The sequence below is a fragment of the Drosophila ananassae genome, chromosome 3L (assembly GCF_017639315.1).
Source record: "Drosophila ananassae strain 14024-0371.13 chromosome 3L, ASM1763931v2, whole genome shotgun sequence".
Taxonomy (NCBI): Eukaryota; Metazoa; Arthropoda; class Insecta; order Diptera; family Drosophilidae; genus Drosophila; species Drosophila ananassae.
In genome coordinates, this window is record NC_057929.1 from 5,465,028 (window position 1) to 5,480,607 (window position 15,580).

Here is a 15,580-nt window from a genome sequence, read left to right on the forward strand (position 1 = left end):
AGTTAGTTTTACTTTTATTATTGCGTAAAAATCAGTAATTGCCCATCTTTGTTCTATATTTTTAATCTTTCTATTCACCACACCAGTAATATATAATATAACTTGCCGCTAATCGCTATCTCTGGAAGCCGACTGGGGTATAAAATGACTAGCACAGTTTAAATTCATTTAGTTGTCAAAGTGCTTTAATTGTCGGTTGGCTGCCAGATAGCCTAGCATTTTTTTATTAAAAAAAAATCCTTGAACTTGTCGGAGAAACAAGTTTCTAATAAGGTCAGCAGCAAGAAAATTGATTGAAAATTATTATAATCGGATTTAAATAACACGAAAATGGACTTAAGAATGTAAATGTGTATTGTTAGAATGTGGATTCATTGTCCTGCAGAGAGTCCTGCAATGAATAGTCAGAAAGAGGAGTAAAATAAAGGAGTTAAGGAGTAAAATAAATATTTTAGTTGAAAAATGTCCTTAAACCTCAATGCCATTTTCATAAATGTGATTCTAATGTTTTGTTGTTTAAATATCTTTTAAAGATTGTTGCTGTGTCATTAATCTATAAATTATCAAAGTACCTGTCCAAATAAACTTGGACCCCCTGTCTAACTGCTAAAATTCATATTTTTGTTTGATAAGGTTCGGTAATGATATTTAACTAACTTTGTGATATGTTATCAACAACCAAAAGTGAAGAGTTTGTAGTAAACAACGAAAGAATAATAGTAATAAGACTAAATATCACCCTAAAGTAAATATATTTTTTAAAATTCAACTTTAGAATAATCCAATCCTGAGATGGTTTTAACTGAGGCCCTCTTCCTTGTGGTGGCTGCCCTGGTGGCGGTTTACCTGTGGTTCCAACGTAACCACACCTACTGGCAGCGAAAGGGCATCCCCTATATTCCACCCACGCCAATTATTGGCAACACAAAGCCAGCCTTTAAATTGGAGACCTCATTTGGACTCTACCTGTCCGATATCTACAATGATCCTCGGGCTAAGGACGAAGCTGTCGTGGGCATCTACGCCCTGAATAAGCCCGGTCTGATTATCCGCGATGTGGATTTGATCAAGTCCGTCCTGATCAAGGACTTTAATCGATTCCACAACCGCTACGCCCAATGCGATCCACATGGAGATCCCTTGGGCTACAACAATCTGTTCTTTGTGAGAAACAACCATTGGAAGGACATCCGCACCAAGCTGACTCCTGTTTTTACAAGCGGAAAGGTCAAACAGATGTATCCACTGATGCAAGAGGTACTATTTAGAGTAACTTATTAGCTGTTTCTTTATTTAGTTCCTACTTTTACCTTCCAAGATTGGCAGAGACCTGGAGGCAGCTCTGAAAAGACACGGCGAGGAGAGCTCTGGAAAGTACATCACTGAGATTAAGGAGATCTGCGCCCAGTTCTCCACCGATAGCATTGCCACTATCGCATATGGCATCCGGGCCAACAGTTTGGAAAACGCCAATGCCGAATTCCGTAATCATGGACGGAAGCTTTTTACTTTTAATGTTTCGCGTGCCAAGGACTTCTTCGTGGCCTTCTTCCTTCCCAAACTGGTCTCCCTTCTCCGTATCCGTTTCTTCACCCCGGAGTTCTCCTACTTTATGAGATCCACCATTGGTCATGTGCTGGAGGATCGGGAGCGTACGGGCTTCGTCCGCAACGACCTTATTGATGTTCTAGTGGCTTTACGGAAGGAGGCGGCTGCAGAACCGTCTAAGCCACACTATGCTCGTAACCAGGACTTCCTGGTGGCCCAAGCCGGTGTGTTCTTCACGGCTGGCTTTGAGACTTCCTCCTCTACCATGTCCTTCGCCCTGTACGAGTTAGCCCAGCATCCGGAGATGCAACACCGCTTGCGCCAAGAGATCCACGAGGCCCTGTTAGAAGGTGGTGGCAGCTTATCCTATGAAAAGATCCAGAGCCTGGAGTACCTGTCCATGGTTGTGGATGAGGTTCTCCGCTTGTATCCGGTCTTGCCTTTCCTGGATCGGGAATACGAAAGTGTCCAGGGTCAGCCAGATCTATCATTGAAGCCCTTCTACGACTTCTCCTACGAGAATGGAACTCCAGTGTTTATACCAGTTTTTGGCTTGCAACGCGATCCAAAGGTAATGAAGTAACTTGTTAAATTAAAATTACTAATTAAATTGCTTTCATAGTATTGGCCCAATCCCAACCAGTTCGATCCGGAGCGCTTCTCTCCCGAGAACCGTAAGAACATCCAGGCTATGGCCTATCTGCCCTTCGGCGCTGGACCCCACAACTGCATCGGCAGTAGGATTGGCCTGCTCCAGAGCAAGCTGGGCCTGGTACATTTTCTCAAGAATCACGCGGTCCGGAACTGTGCCGACACCATGAAGCAGATGAAGTTCGATCCCAAGGGGTTCGTGCTCCAGGCCGATGGCGGCATCCACCTGGAGGTCGTCAACGACAGTCTCTATGACGTCGGTGCGCGCGATTCGAACCAATCAGTGTGAACTTCATTCTAGTAGAGATGCTGTACCACCTAGCGATAGGGCCAGTGATTAGCTGTCAGGGTAATAGCCCTCTGACAACTGTCATATGTTTATGTTTTTTTACAATTCTAATATAATCCGTGTCCGAATGCGGCGCTTCGTCTAGTGAATCAAAGTCGGAATTGTTATCAAATTGCATTTAATCTTTAAACTGGAAAATCTGGAAAATTGCGCCACCAATAAATACAAATATAATCTGTTATTACATATTCGCAAATCTGTTTTTAAACGCTTCAAATTGAAAGCGTAACAAACAAAGTAGATCTGTCTAAGATTATAAAATAAATTTATAAATGACTCTTAATTTGCATGGGTTTATATATTATTTATATAGAAGATTGATCACCTATGTCAGAAATGAGGCATCTCCTCTGCTCCGATGGATAAACACGCGACATGTCAATAAAATTACCCTCAAGATGCGACACCAGTTGAATTTTTTAAATGACAAAACACGCAACATCTCCGGCTTAGTACTCGTTCAGATTTGGTTGGATACTCTGCTCTCGAAAATCCCGAAACTTTCCATTAAACTTCATACCCGTCAAGTGAGTTAGATTCCAAGAGGATCGCGTACAAGTCTCAGGTGAATGCCTCCCTTGGCCTGGGTAATCATAGCCTTCGGATTCAGCTGCATACGTCGTTGAGTCCTTTCCGAAGTGGTAACGAGGTGATTCCTTAAAAGGCTTACGAGTCCCACTTTGGCCTGAAGGAACCCGAAACGCTCCCCGATGCATCCATGGGGTCCCAGGCCGAAGGGCATGTAGGTGTAGGGTGTGTGCAGTTTCCTGTTAGTGGCGGAAAATCGCTCCGGTTGGAATTTTCTGGGCTGCGGGAAATGCTAATCGAAAAAGAAGGACTTACACTTTAATATTTAAAGATTAAGAAACTAAGAATCCTACCTGGGGATCCATGTGTAGGGCATAGCAAGGTATGTAGACAGGCATCCCGTGGGGAACTTGAAAGTTATGGAATGGTTCCAGGGAGTAGAGATCATCGGAAGTGCACTCGCGATCTAAAAAGGGCAAAGGTGGATACATGCGCAGGACCTCCATTAAAATCATCTGCATGTACTCCAAGGACTCGATCATCTTCATGGTCACCTGACCGCCGCTCGCCACCAGAGCCTCCTTGATCTCCTCCCTCAATCTTTGCTGGACATCTGCATCCTTGGCGAGCTCATACATGGCAAAGGCCATGGTGGAGGAGGAGGACTCGAAGCCGGCGGTGAAAAAGAGTACTGCTTGGGCCACCAGGATGTCGCCCTCGAAGACGAACTGATCCTTGACACCCTTGGCCTTGGCCTGCTGGGTGTTCCGACGGAACTCGATGAGGATGTCGATGAGATCGTTACGTATTTGTCCCGATCTTTCACGTTCGTCCAGGACATAGTTGATGGTTTTTCGCAGGAAACGAGTTGATTCGGCCGGAACTACCTTGAAACCAAAAAACGGCACCCAATGGGGCAGGAAGAACACTAACGTGAACTCCGCTGCCCTCAACAAAGTGAACTCAAAGACGGATCGACCATGTCGGCGGAATTCACAATTCGGATCCGTGAAGCTATTCGCCTGTACTCCAAAGGCCACTGTGGAAATCACATCCGTAGTAAAGAGAGCACATAGCTCCTTGGCCTCAATGTCGAAGCAGCGGAGCCGTTCATTGTGCAGTGGTTTCTGGCGCAGATGGGCATCCAGACTGGCACCCACCTCCTCGATCAGCGGGAACATGTTCTTCAGTCGGTTGCTGGTGAAGAACGGCGATAGCTTCAGACGCACCTCTTTCCACGCAGGATTTTTCAAAAAGAAGATGTTCTGGGAGCCCAACGGGTCGCCTTTGTGGTCGGAGTTGGAGTACCGATTGCTGAACTTGGCGAAGTCCTTAACCATAATTTTTCTGATCAAGCCAGGATCCCTTAGGAGCAACCCTGGCTTATGGAACAGATGTATGCCCACAACCGGTTCGTTTTCCGCCTCAGGGTGGTTGTATAGCTGGGCTATAAACTCCGGTGGACTGGTTCGCATATTCAGGAGTCCCATCAGGTTGCCCACTATCCACCTGGGCTTGATCTCAGGAACTCCTCTTCGCCTCCAGTATGAGTAGTGCTGCTGCAGGAGCCAACAGGCTGTGGTTAAAAGGATCACCACGAGGATCAGCAGTCCCAGTGCCATGTCGACGCTTCCAAATGTTTTGAAAAACTGTTCGATCCCAGCCAGAAACGAAGGGTTAAAAAGCGGCAGGAAACACAGCTTTGGAGCATCTAGATAGTAGCCAGTTCTGACTTTGAATCTCGAATGTGAATGGGGAGTTCTATCATTGTGATGCTAAGTGGGTTTGGATATTTTCTTTTTTTATGGAAATGCGCTATTTGGGGAAGATTCATGAACAAGGTTATTTTAGTTTTTAGTTTAAAACTAAAAAATGTGTGTATTTTATCCCACAGTTACAATGATGTTCCTCTGCCTGATGCTATTCACAATTCTGGCCATACACCTTTGGCTGCGTCAGAAGTACGACTACTTTAGAAGACATGGGATTCCACATCTACCCATTTCCGGTTGGTCTCCTCTGGGTCACCTCGGGAAGCTGCTCTTCTTACGCATTTCCTTTGGAGATCTCTTCCACGAAATCCACTCGGATCCACGATGTGGAAAAGCCAAAATAGTTGGCTTCTTTGTATTCCAGACTCCGGCTCTGATGATTCGGGATCCGGAGCTGATTCGTCTGGTGCTGATAAAGAACTTTAATAGTTTCCTGAATCGTTACGAGGCGGCGGACGCTGGAGATTTTATGGGTGCGTTGACTCTGCCACTGGCCAAGTATCACAACTGGAAGGAGAGCCGTCAGTGCATGTCCCAGCTCTTCACGAGTGGTCGCCTGAGGGAGGTAATGTATCCCCAAATGGTTCGAGTGGCTGACGATCTGGAGCACTACCTGGATCGCAAAATGGGACATCGTTCGGAGAAAGTTCTGCCGCTCGGCAAGATGTGCCAGCTTTATACCACAGATGTCACAGGCAATCTCTTCTACAGCCAGGATGTGGGTGGACTGCGTCAGGGGCGATCTCCTCTACTCAAAAAGACCAAGGAACTGTTTAATCCTAATATACGCAAGGTCGTGGACTTTATGACCATTTTCTTCCTACCAAAGTGGGCAAATCTTCTGGGAGCCAAAGTTTTCAGCGAGGATTATGGACAGTTCATGAGGAAGCTAGTGGATGAGCATCAGGAAACGAGGATGGGGGATCTGATCAACCAGCTGCAAAACTTCCAGCTGTCGCGCTCTTCTGACCACTACTCTCAGCATCCAGATTTCATAGCCTCCCAGGCGGGGATCATTCTCTTGGCTGGATTCGAAACATCCTCGGCGCTGCTGGGATTTACTCTTTATGAACTAGCCAAGGCTCCGGAGCTCCAAGAGCGGCTAAGGAGCGAACTTAGCGATGCCTTCTTGACTAGCTCCCACCTCAGCTACGAGACACTTATGACTCTACCCTACCTAAAAATGGTGTGTCTGGAGGCACTGCGTCTCTATCCAGCCGCTGCATTTATTAACAGGGAGTGCACAAGTCCGGATAAAGAAGGCTTCTCCCTGCAGCCGCATGTGGACGTTGTGGTGCCACCTGGAATGCCGGCGTATATCTCAATCTTAGGCTTACACCGTGACGAACTGGTGAGTCTCTACCATCTTGTCAGTTTCTTTTTACTTTACCATCTCATTCTCAGTACTGACCCGATCCCTGTCGGTTTAATCCCGAACGCTTTTCTCCAGAAAGAGTAATGGACATAAAACCCATGACCTATATCCCATTTGGAGCTGGGCCACATGGCTGCATTGGCAGTCGCCTGGGCCTCCTGCAGTTGAAACTGGGGATCGCTCACATATTGAAATTGTACAGGGTGGAGATGTGCTCCCGGACAGTGAAAGAAATCCGATTCAATCCCAAAACCTTTATGCTGGAGTCCCGGGATGAAATATACCTTAGGTTCTGCAGGGAATAGAGTAGTAGTTTGGCTAACTGGTGGATAACAAAAACGATATATAATCCTTCAACAAAAAGTTCCTAATTAAGAGATCTCATCAGAAACATAGTATTCTTTTAAATCAAATCCTTTATAGTTCGTAGTTAATATATTATAATTACAAATGGTGTCTTTGAGTCCCATCTTATATTATCGTAAACCGTTTTTAAAATATAAGTTACTTTCAGCCAATGTTAGATGTTTTATTTCCAGACTTCACCTCCGTTTCTGTACTCTAGCCACAGCTGGGGGTTTGGCCGCCTGTTTTAGTTTCCTGTCTGCAGTTTACTCAACTTATCTTCGATGTCCTTGATACGACAGCGAATTTCGGGTGCCGAATCGCGCTGATACTTTTCCAGATTCGATTCAAAGTTCTTCTGGACCAATGCTAAGGCTGGCTCGTTCTTGGGGCCACTTAGTCGCTTAATCAGCATTAGAACGATGTTGAGAGCTTCCTTCTTTAGGCCTGTGTGGGGAACCCCGGCCGCAAGGGTCACCGCAGCAAGGACATCAGTGCAGATCTTCTCGACAATGGCCTCACGAGTCTGGGGCAGTGGTGTATCCGTTTTTATCTTCTTCTCCTGATTGATCTGGCTGAGATCGGGCACCTGAGCGGACTCATCAAAGACGTGGAGCCGCTCAATATATTTGGTGATGGCTGCCAGTAGACTGACCTGCACAGGACGAGTACTCTCTGCCAAAATACCCGTACAGTTCTCGGCTAAAAATAGTTCGTAGCGGTGCTGGGTTTCGATGGAGTGGCGTGGCCAGGATTTTCCCAATGTCTCCCAAACCACTTCCTTCAGTCGGTTGAGCGTTTGAGCCCGCTTGTTGCGCTCGTCGGCCGTCAGGCTCTGGCTAGTACTGGGTTCATCGTCGTCATCAGAGTCCCTGCTCAGCTCCTTCTTCTCCAGCAGGTTCCAGGTCATGTTGTACACCTCCTCGAAGCGATCCGCCTCAAGTTGATCCAGAATGTCGCCCAATGAAGCTAGTGCCTTTGTACGGTAGATCGGTTCCCGCTTCCGTGCCTCTCGCATTGCCGCATCGATAACACTTGGCCCGATTTCATGGTTGCGGTTCAGTCCCTTCGAGAGTCCGGCCAGAGCCTGCAGCAAGCGCTCTTTGCCCTCAAAAGTTCGACCCTGGAGGCCACTTAGTAGAAGCTTAATAAGCCGCACTCGGTCTGTCTCCTCCAGGGAACTACTGAGGCGAGTTGCTATGGTTTGGATGGCATTCGCTGCCTGCGCCTTACGCGACCAACTTGCATCCGTGAGCGAGGCCTCCAGCTTCGGAATGATCACATGCAGATTGAGACGGATGCCAGCATCCCCCGGGCTTACATCAGTCCACAAATCCTTCCACAGCTCCACGTTGGCCTTTGATTCCTCGTTGGATTCCTCATGCATTGCGAAGAAGATTAGCGGGAGCATACTGTCCATATAGTCCTTGAGCAGTTCGTGATGGCGTTTGTTAATCGATTGGATGGTCAGGGCAATGGAGCGGTTGCTCGGCTGGTCTGCATACATCTCGTCCAGCTTGGCAAAGAAACTTTTGATGGACTGCTCTTTGGCCAAGCCCAAGATGTGGCCAATGGCGCTGGCGTTGTACTTGCGGACAGTGGGATTGCGATCCTTGATGCCCACCAAGCATGCTCTAATGTACTTGCCCACCACCGGGGTCATCTCTTTGCCCAAACGAATGCTGATCTGAAAAAGTCATTGAAATGAAATTAGATTTCAAAAATATAAATATAATTCCTTACCAGACAGACAAAGTGGGCACAACCGATCTTTGTGCCCAAGTTCACGCTGTTCTTCATCAGTTCCAGAACTTCGGGTGTCATCTTCTCCAGCGCAGGATAGTCGATGTAGCGAACGCACTTTCCAATGGCTTCCATCGTATGGTGAGACTTGGCGGCCTCTGCTCTCAGAGTGTCAACCGCTTCCTGGGCCTCGTTATCAGCCCCCAAACGAGTGGAAACATAGGAGAGCTTGGCGTTCTCCAGCTCACCAGTGGCGCGCAGTAGGCAGGGAATCAAGGTGGCCAGATGTGGAGCAATCAGGGAGCCCGAGGAATCGATCATATCGGAAATGGTTTTGATGCTTACCTTTCGAATTTCGACCACCTTGTGCCCAACCCCAGTATCCAATAGGTATGGAAGTATGGAGGCAGCTACTGCTGTGCCAGATTTTCCATGATCCGCGGAGGCAGCAATGACACACAGCTTGCTCAGGAAAGCGGCAGTGCCGTGGGCCGCCACTCTTGTTCCTTCATGAATGTCATCCATCACCCGGAACAGTTGGAACCATAGCTCCTTTAGCTCTGGCTCGGGAACTTCGTCCACTTCCATAGCATCGGCGGATTTTCCACCACGCACCAGCTCTTCCGAGCGCAACTTGAGGCCATTGGAACGCTTCAGCAGATCCCTCACAGCCAAGCAGCAGGCGATACGGACTCGCCATTCCTTGCAGGTTAGATTGTCGAGAAGTTCGCGCAGGATCTCCCAGTAGTAGCGTTCTGTGACCTCCTTGGAGTCACTCACAATGGTGTCCCAAATGGAGATCATGGAGTTCTGAATCTTGGGTGTCGGATCATACTTGTAGCGGTATAGACGAGGAATTATTTTACCCAGATACGGCTGCATCTTCTGTCGGGATTCAGCGGATAGTGTCTTTAATCCGAAGGCTGCACCGAGCTTACTGGTCCAGGTGGCATTGTGGTTGGCCAGCTGCATGAACTGATAGATCATGTCCGGCTGGTTGAGATCTGAGGCCAGGGAGCACAATTCCTTGTATGTTGTAATGTTTCCACCTGTTGGCGTTTTCCCCAGCATGCCCTCAGCGAACAGTTCAGTCTCCGGCGCGACCTGGTTGACTTTCCGTTTGCCTCCAATAAGTTGGTCCAGCAGGGAATTAGCCAGATCCGTCTGGCTGGTGGAATCGGAAAGGGTATAGACCAGTCCCAGGCCTCGTGAGGCCACATCCTGTACAAATTCTACGCAGGACAACGTCAATAGGTTAGTCAATGAATAAATACATCAATAAATTAAAAAACCCACCGCTATCATCTGATAGAAGCTCCGTGAATGCGAATTGCAGCAGCTCCTTCTTAGCCAGGATAGCCGGCCGTTGGCTACAATGCTTCACCACAGCCAGTAGCCACACGGATATAGCCTGGCGGGAGTGAATATTGGGTTCCGTAACTTTACGGATCAAGGAGTTTAGGAACTCCTCAAAGTCCGCATCACTGAAGTGGACATTTACGAATTTTTCATCGGGCTGTCCCTTATTCACATCATAGCCACAAAGCGTATTAACGATGGCCTCCGAGATGGCTATGTTCAGTGCCGCATCCTTTTGCTCCTTAGCCAACGTGAGGAACTTTTCCAGATTGCGTTTTGTGAAGTGCTCACCATCCCCGATGGCCAAATAACCCAGGCACCTGGCCGCGTCTTCCCTGATTTTTTGGCGCGCTGACGAGCTCCTCAGAAGTTGAAATACAACGCCAAAGATGAGCAGTTTGGTTGATGTGTCGATGCTTTTATAGTCCGTCATTTCCTCGTCTTCATCTGCATCGTTGCTGGGCACTTGAATCTCAACCTTTACATTGGGAATCTCCACAGCTTTGCCGATCATGGAAATGCATTTAACTGCTGCCGAAACAAGCAGCCATTGGGATTCGCACAGAGTTTTTGCTAAAATTCAGAGGACAACCATTATTTAAACATTTCTTTTAGAAATCATAAGAACTCACAGATTATTTTAACAGCATTTACAAACTGCGGCCATGTCGCATAGTCTTTGGGTTTTTGAGACTGCTTGAGCATTGCTATCTTTCGGTTGAATGTGTGTCCCACCACCAGGAGCCAGCCATGCTTGTGCTCCAATGTCTTTTGTGACAGATTTTTTAAACAATCGTCGAGCTCCTCATCGAACTTTTCGTCCGACAGCCCGAAGGCCCACAGAATGCCATAAACCTGAGCAACATGAATGCGCATGGTCTCGGAGACATCCTTCAAGGAGTTACCAAGGGGCTCTAAGAGATGTAGCTGCTTGGCAGCAAACAGTTCCGGAGCGGCATTCAGCAGATCATACAAGCAAATAAGATTAGACTCGCCTAAAGAAAGAAAATGTAAATAAAGTTTCATTTATCTACAATGTGACTCACTTACTTCTCTTGGCCTCCACTCCGCGCTGAACAAACTGCACATACTGGTTCAAGGCATTGCCTTCCTCCTCATCATAGTGCAACTTAATGTAGTTGCGCAGGTCTTGGGTGTACTTCTCGTCACCTGGAGCAGAAACCACTCCCGCCGAGTACCACAAACACAGACGAAGGTAATCAAGGAGCTCCTCGTACACCTCCAAGCTGTAGGGTAGCTTGGTGCGGCCCACTGTGACGCAGGTGTTGCTCTTTTTCAAACGCTTGTTGGCCATATCGTGGACATGCGCCATCATAACTGTGAAGCTGGGTAGTACTACTCGTCTTTGTTCCAGAGACAGGTGATTGAAGTCACTGATAGATTCACTGTTGATGCGATTTCCGACCTGCTCAATGGAGGACAGCATATTGTAGTTGACGTGATCCTTCTTTGAGGTTCCATACAGAAATGAAGTGACATTTTCACGAAGAGAGTTTCTAAAATAACATAATAAAAGTTCATTAATTAATTTTTGTTTAAAATTCAGTCCCTCTTACCGTTCTCCTGCAATAAGAAGCAACAAGTATCTGGCAGGAGCATAGTATTCGGGATAACAGCTGGTGAGAAACACGCTTGTGACATTTTGGACTATTTGGATCTTGGACTCGGCATTGTCCAGGAGCATGGCCAAAAGCAGATGCTGCTGTCCGTCCAACTTAACAGCGGACGGATCGGTATCCTCATCTATCTCCATCGCATCAGTTTTTTCTTTTGTTTTCCAAGCAAAAGCTGGGGCCATGGAGACGAGCGCCTCCCGAATGGATGAGTGCAGTTCGGGTGCGCTACTGGCAAGATTGTTGAAGTACCCCAGTACCAGCTTTAGATCCTGACTGACATCCTGAGGAAAACTGCGGGCATGCTGGGCCAATGCAGAATACGCGGCATTCTGTACATCAATTGGTTCGGTGGAGTCGCGTCCAATGACTTTGGTGATGCCGGTTAAGATTACTTTCGATACTTTGGAGACTAATTCATGGGGACCACTGCAAAAATGTATATATAATGGTCTGATTTTTGCTAAAAAAAAGGTAAAATACTAAGCTTACTCTTTGAGCACAAGTTCCACAAACTGCAGGGCCAGCACTTTGCATTTCTGATTGGTGTTGGTTCCAAATAAACCGTCGAAGATAACCTGGAGGCCTTTGGTCACGTTGATGCTCTTACCGCGGCATTTGATGAGGTATTGAAGCAGCTTCTGGCGGACTCTGGCGCAACATGGCCTCGTCTGGTAATCCGTCAGCTTGTTCTGGTTCCCAGCAAAGAGGGTATACAGAGGAGCCGTAACTGCGGGGTTGCTAAAGTCCAGCATAGTGCAAAGTTTGCTCAACTCCGCGATCGCTGGAGTGGCTACACTGAAGCGAGTATCTGCAGATGCCACCACCAGGGGCACAAAGATTTGCACATCCGTAAAAACGCTGCCGCAAAGGAAACGAACAATTCCCTTTTTAACCTTCTCCAGATCTTCGGCACGCCAGTTATTGGCAATGATTCGCTTAAAGCTGAAAGGACTGAGGCCCGGAGGAACTTCTTGGTCCTGTGTGATGCCGTATGGGAGAAGGAGTACATCTTGCAGCAGGGAGAGAAAGTTGGCACCAATGATTGGCTTGGTTTCAAGATCCAGAAGCTTTGAACGCTTAGCCGGATCGTCTGGGATCTTCATGTCTGACAGAATGGGCAGCAGCAGCGAAAACAATTTGTCCTGGTAGTTTTCCAGCTTACTCTCGCTGCCCACTACTTTGCTTGCCAAAGCGGTCTGCTCTTCCAGCGGAAGACGCGGAAATCCCATGGCGATGAATATGATGGCGAAGTTTTTAAGGAAGGTGCTGCTGTCCTCGGCGGCATATTGATCCAGCAGTGCCTCGACGGGGATCTGGACCTGTCCTCTGGAGGAGAGGCGTCGTTTTATGTGGGTCAGAACCTCCACGACCTGTCAACGGAAAGGGTTCATTACATTACTCAGCCAAATTTTGCAGCGTCACTGTTGGAGAAGGGGTAGAAATCTCCTAGCTAGTCACGGCCAGACCAGATTACTTGCCTTTGTGCGAACTGCGGTGTGGGGCGAGTTCATCTTCAGGATTACGGGGGCCAAGAATTTTCCCACCGTAGACTCCAGTTTTTCATCGGAGTCTGCATTTCCAAGACGCAGGAGAACGCGCTCCAGAAGCTCTGCAGGCAAAATAGTTATTCATTTTATTCAAATGTTCTAAAGATTTTAAGCCCGACTGCATTTCTAGCTACAACCATGCCATCCAATACTGTGTTTTGGTTGGAATTAATGATAAATCAAATTTTACCAATTTCTGCGTTTGGTCCAGTTTCCATTTTGTTGTTGTTTTTCCTTTTCAGTGTTACCAGGTAGTAATTGGCAAGTGCCAAGTGTGAACTTTTCAAAAGCTTTACAATACTGGAAGTATGAAAACTTGGCGCGAATAATGAATATCCGAAAAGCTAAAAATAATTTTATTCTTGTGGTAGGCAAATAAATAAGTTGACTGATAAGCAAGATGCTTTAACCCATTTGGAAAACAGTAACCCCCCAATAAACGCAACTTTATAATTGGGAAGTAAAACTAATTTTTTATTTAAATTGAAATATAAATTCAAAAATAAATTCCATTTAAGTCTTCTGGGTCTCAGATTTCAAACCTGCAACAAATATAAATAAATTATTAGTTTACTTTCATCAGTTATTTAAACATTTAACATTTCTTTTGATAATTTTCAGTATTTTCACATTTTGTGAAAAGAGTCAAGGTTCTTCAGCAATTTGTATTATGAAGACCGTCATGATTTTATCATCAGAATGCCAAATTCAAATATTAATAAACATTTTCTTTAAATACACACCTTTTTGGGGAAATGAAGAGCGCTAAATCCTGAAAATGCCTGAAAAAAAAAACTAAAATCGGAACAAGAATGGTTAAATTTACATTTTACTTTTATTCAAAAAGAATAAATGCTACAAATATGAACTTTTCCGAATAGTCGTCCGCAACATTTAGTACTTCTTGAAGCTCTTCTTGGATCCCTGGCCCTTGCTCACTTTCAGGACGTTGAAGCGAACAGTCTTGGACAGAGGACGGCACTCACCAATGGTGACAATGTCGCCTTGCTCAACATCCCTGCAATAGAAATAAAGAAAATACATTAAATTCATATTATTTATAATCAAAATAAAAGGAATTATTGTATATGTAAATGTCAGTATTTTCACATTTTGTGAAAAGAGTCAAGGTTCCTCAGCAATTTGTTTTATGAAGACCGTCATGATTTTATCATCAAAGAATAGTTAATAATTAATCTATCAAATCCATATTATTACCTGAAGACGGGCGAGCAGTGCACGCTCATGTTTCGGTGACGCTTCTCGAAACGACTGTATTTGCGCACAAAGTGCAGGTAGTCACGACGGATGACAATGGTACGCTGCATCTTAGCCTTGCGGACAACACCGGTCAGGATGCGGCCACGAATCCTCACATCGCCGGTCCAGGGGCACTTCTTGTCAATGTAGGTGCCATCAATTGCCTATTTGGAAGAAAAACCATAAGATTAGTAAGGGAATTAAATGGCGCTCAGGTGGGAGAGTTTCTAGCATCACCTCACGGGGGGTCTTGAAGCCCAGACCAACATCGCGGTAACGGCGCAGGACCTTCTTCTTGGTGATGCCGGGCTTGACCTTACGGTTCAAGTTCACACCGAATTGTTTTTGGAAGGCGCGCTCGTTCTGGTTAGTTTGGAACCGGGTACAGGGTGGCAGGCGGGTTCAGGTGGAATACGTTGGCCAGGCGGGAACAACAATCAGCGTGCAGGGGCAATGAAATGGAAACAAACGGGGGGACGCAACATTAGAACGGTTTGCTCCGCATCTCTTACCTCGGCCGGAGCTCGGAAGCCCAGGCCAATTTGGCGATAGAAGCGCGGCCGCTTCTTCAAGTTGGGATTCTTGCGGCGCACCACAACCACCGCGTGCTGCTTGCGAAAGGCTCGTTCGGTTTGCTGGAATATACATTTCGTGTACACATTGTGAGACAGCATGTGCAAAAGTAGGGTTAGGGCGCATCTGCTTTGACTCCCTGGAATTGTTTCCAGAATATTTCACCGTCCAGTCCATTGATTTGCAAGCAATAACTTACTTGCACATTTCCATTTCGCAATTTCCTTGCTTCATTGCCTTATTTTCATTTATTGTTCACGCGTTTTTGAAAACCTTACCTGATCAGCCATGTTGAAAAAAAGAAAGAAAGACTTAGAGATGTGAGGTAGAGAAACATCGTTGGTTTTACAACATCGATAACATCGATGTTTGGCAGGCCAACACAGTACTGGCAACTCTTTTTTAAAATTGAATTGTTTTTTAACGCGAAGATGAATAAAAGATAACAAATTCTAGGAAATCCATATTTAAAACTACATTATAAAAGAATATGTTTAGCAAATTGTGCTTAATATGAACCGTTGCTTGTGGACAATAATCTATCAATGTTGTTAAGTATCGATAAAAATTCCATGTAGAAAATATGGAAAAGAACAAAAGCTCGTTAAAAATAACTAAGAATTTATGCATTTTAAAAGGTTAAAATAGTAACCACAACTTCTTAATTCCCATATAAGTAATTATTCGTTTAGTGACTAACTTTAGTTATTAAGCATTTATCGAAAATAGAAGCAAACCTTACCGCTAGGTGGCGATAGTGTTGCTGCACAGTGGGAAATACTAATGTACGGTTATTTTCAAATAAAAATGGCTAAATACTGTTATTTTATATTTCGAGCTTTAAAAAATGTATTCAGCAGTTGCCAGCGATGAAAGAGTAAGTCTACTAACTC

The 15,580-nt window shown here is 45.8% G+C and overlaps 5 protein-coding genes across 8 annotated transcripts; 2 read left to right on the plus strand and 3 right to left on the minus strand.

The window, feature by feature from the left end:
* Positions 1-159: 159 nt before the first annotated feature.
* Positions 160-2,729, plus strand: LOC6495674 (cytochrome P450 6g1). The gene is made up of 4 exons (XM_001959325.4): positions 160-273; positions 776-1,257; positions 1,319-2,119; positions 2,171-2,729. The coding sequence occupies exons 2-4, from the start codon at positions 793-795 to the stop codon at positions 2,486-2,488; spliced, it is 1,584 nt and encodes a 527-aa protein (XP_001959361.1). The 5' UTR covers positions 160-273; positions 776-792; the 3' UTR covers positions 2,489-2,729.
* Positions 2,660-4,741, minus strand: LOC6494938 (probable cytochrome P450 6g2). Its single transcript, XM_001959326.4, has 2 exons — positions 3,430-4,741; positions 2,660-3,368 (listed from the first exon to the last, which is right to left on the minus strand). The coding sequence occupies exons 1-2, from the start codon at positions 4,696-4,698 to the stop codon at positions 3,081-3,083; spliced, it is 1,557 nt and encodes a 518-aa protein (XP_001959362.1). The 5' UTR covers positions 4,699-4,741; the 3' UTR covers positions 2,660-3,080.
* On the plus strand, positions 2,962-6,721 carry LOC6495675 (probable cytochrome P450 6t3). Its single transcript, XM_001959327.4, is given in 3 exon segments — positions 2,962-3,075; positions 4,971-6,199; positions 6,253-6,721. Coding segments are annotated over 2 exon segments (1,500 nt in total). The 5' UTR covers positions 2,962-3,075; positions 4,971-4,975; the 3' UTR covers positions 6,529-6,721.
* Positions 6,622-13,149, minus strand: LOC6494937 (proteasome-associated protein ECM29 homolog). Its single transcript, XM_001959328.4, has 9 exons — positions 13,045-13,149; positions 12,786-12,916; positions 11,797-12,677; positions 11,248-11,733; positions 10,721-11,187; positions 10,303-10,665; positions 9,608-10,243; positions 8,312-9,543; positions 6,622-8,255 (listed from the first exon to the last, which is right to left on the minus strand). The coding sequence occupies exons 1-9, from the start codon at positions 13,070-13,072 to the stop codon at positions 6,816-6,818; spliced, it is 5,664 nt and encodes a 1,887-aa protein (XP_001959364.1). The 5' UTR covers positions 13,073-13,149; the 3' UTR covers positions 6,622-6,815.
* Positions 13,150-13,670: 521 nt separating this feature from the next.
* LOC6494935 (40S ribosomal protein S11) lies at positions 13,671-15,010 on the minus strand. 4 transcript variants are annotated; one of them, XM_001959329.4, is made up of 4 exons: positions 14,966-15,010; positions 14,352-14,477; positions 14,073-14,278; positions 13,671-13,872 (listed from the first exon to the last, which is right to left on the minus strand). In XM_001959329.4, exons 1-4 carry the CDS (start codon positions 14,975-14,977, stop codon positions 13,749-13,751), a joined length of 468 nt encoding a protein of 155 aa, XP_001959365.2. In that variant the 5' UTR covers positions 14,978-15,010; the 3' UTR covers positions 13,671-13,748. The 4 variants fall into 4 exon arrangements, with proteins under 4 accessions (XP_001959365.2, XP_032305945.1, XP_044571106.1 ...); XM_032450054.2 differs by lacking the exon at positions 14,352-14,477 and adding an exon at positions 14,627-14,749; XM_044715171.1 differs by lacking the exon at positions 14,352-14,477 and adding an exon at positions 14,627-14,826 and having other exon boundaries at positions 14,887-14,967.
* Between the last annotated feature and the right edge of the window lie 570 nt (positions 15,011-15,580).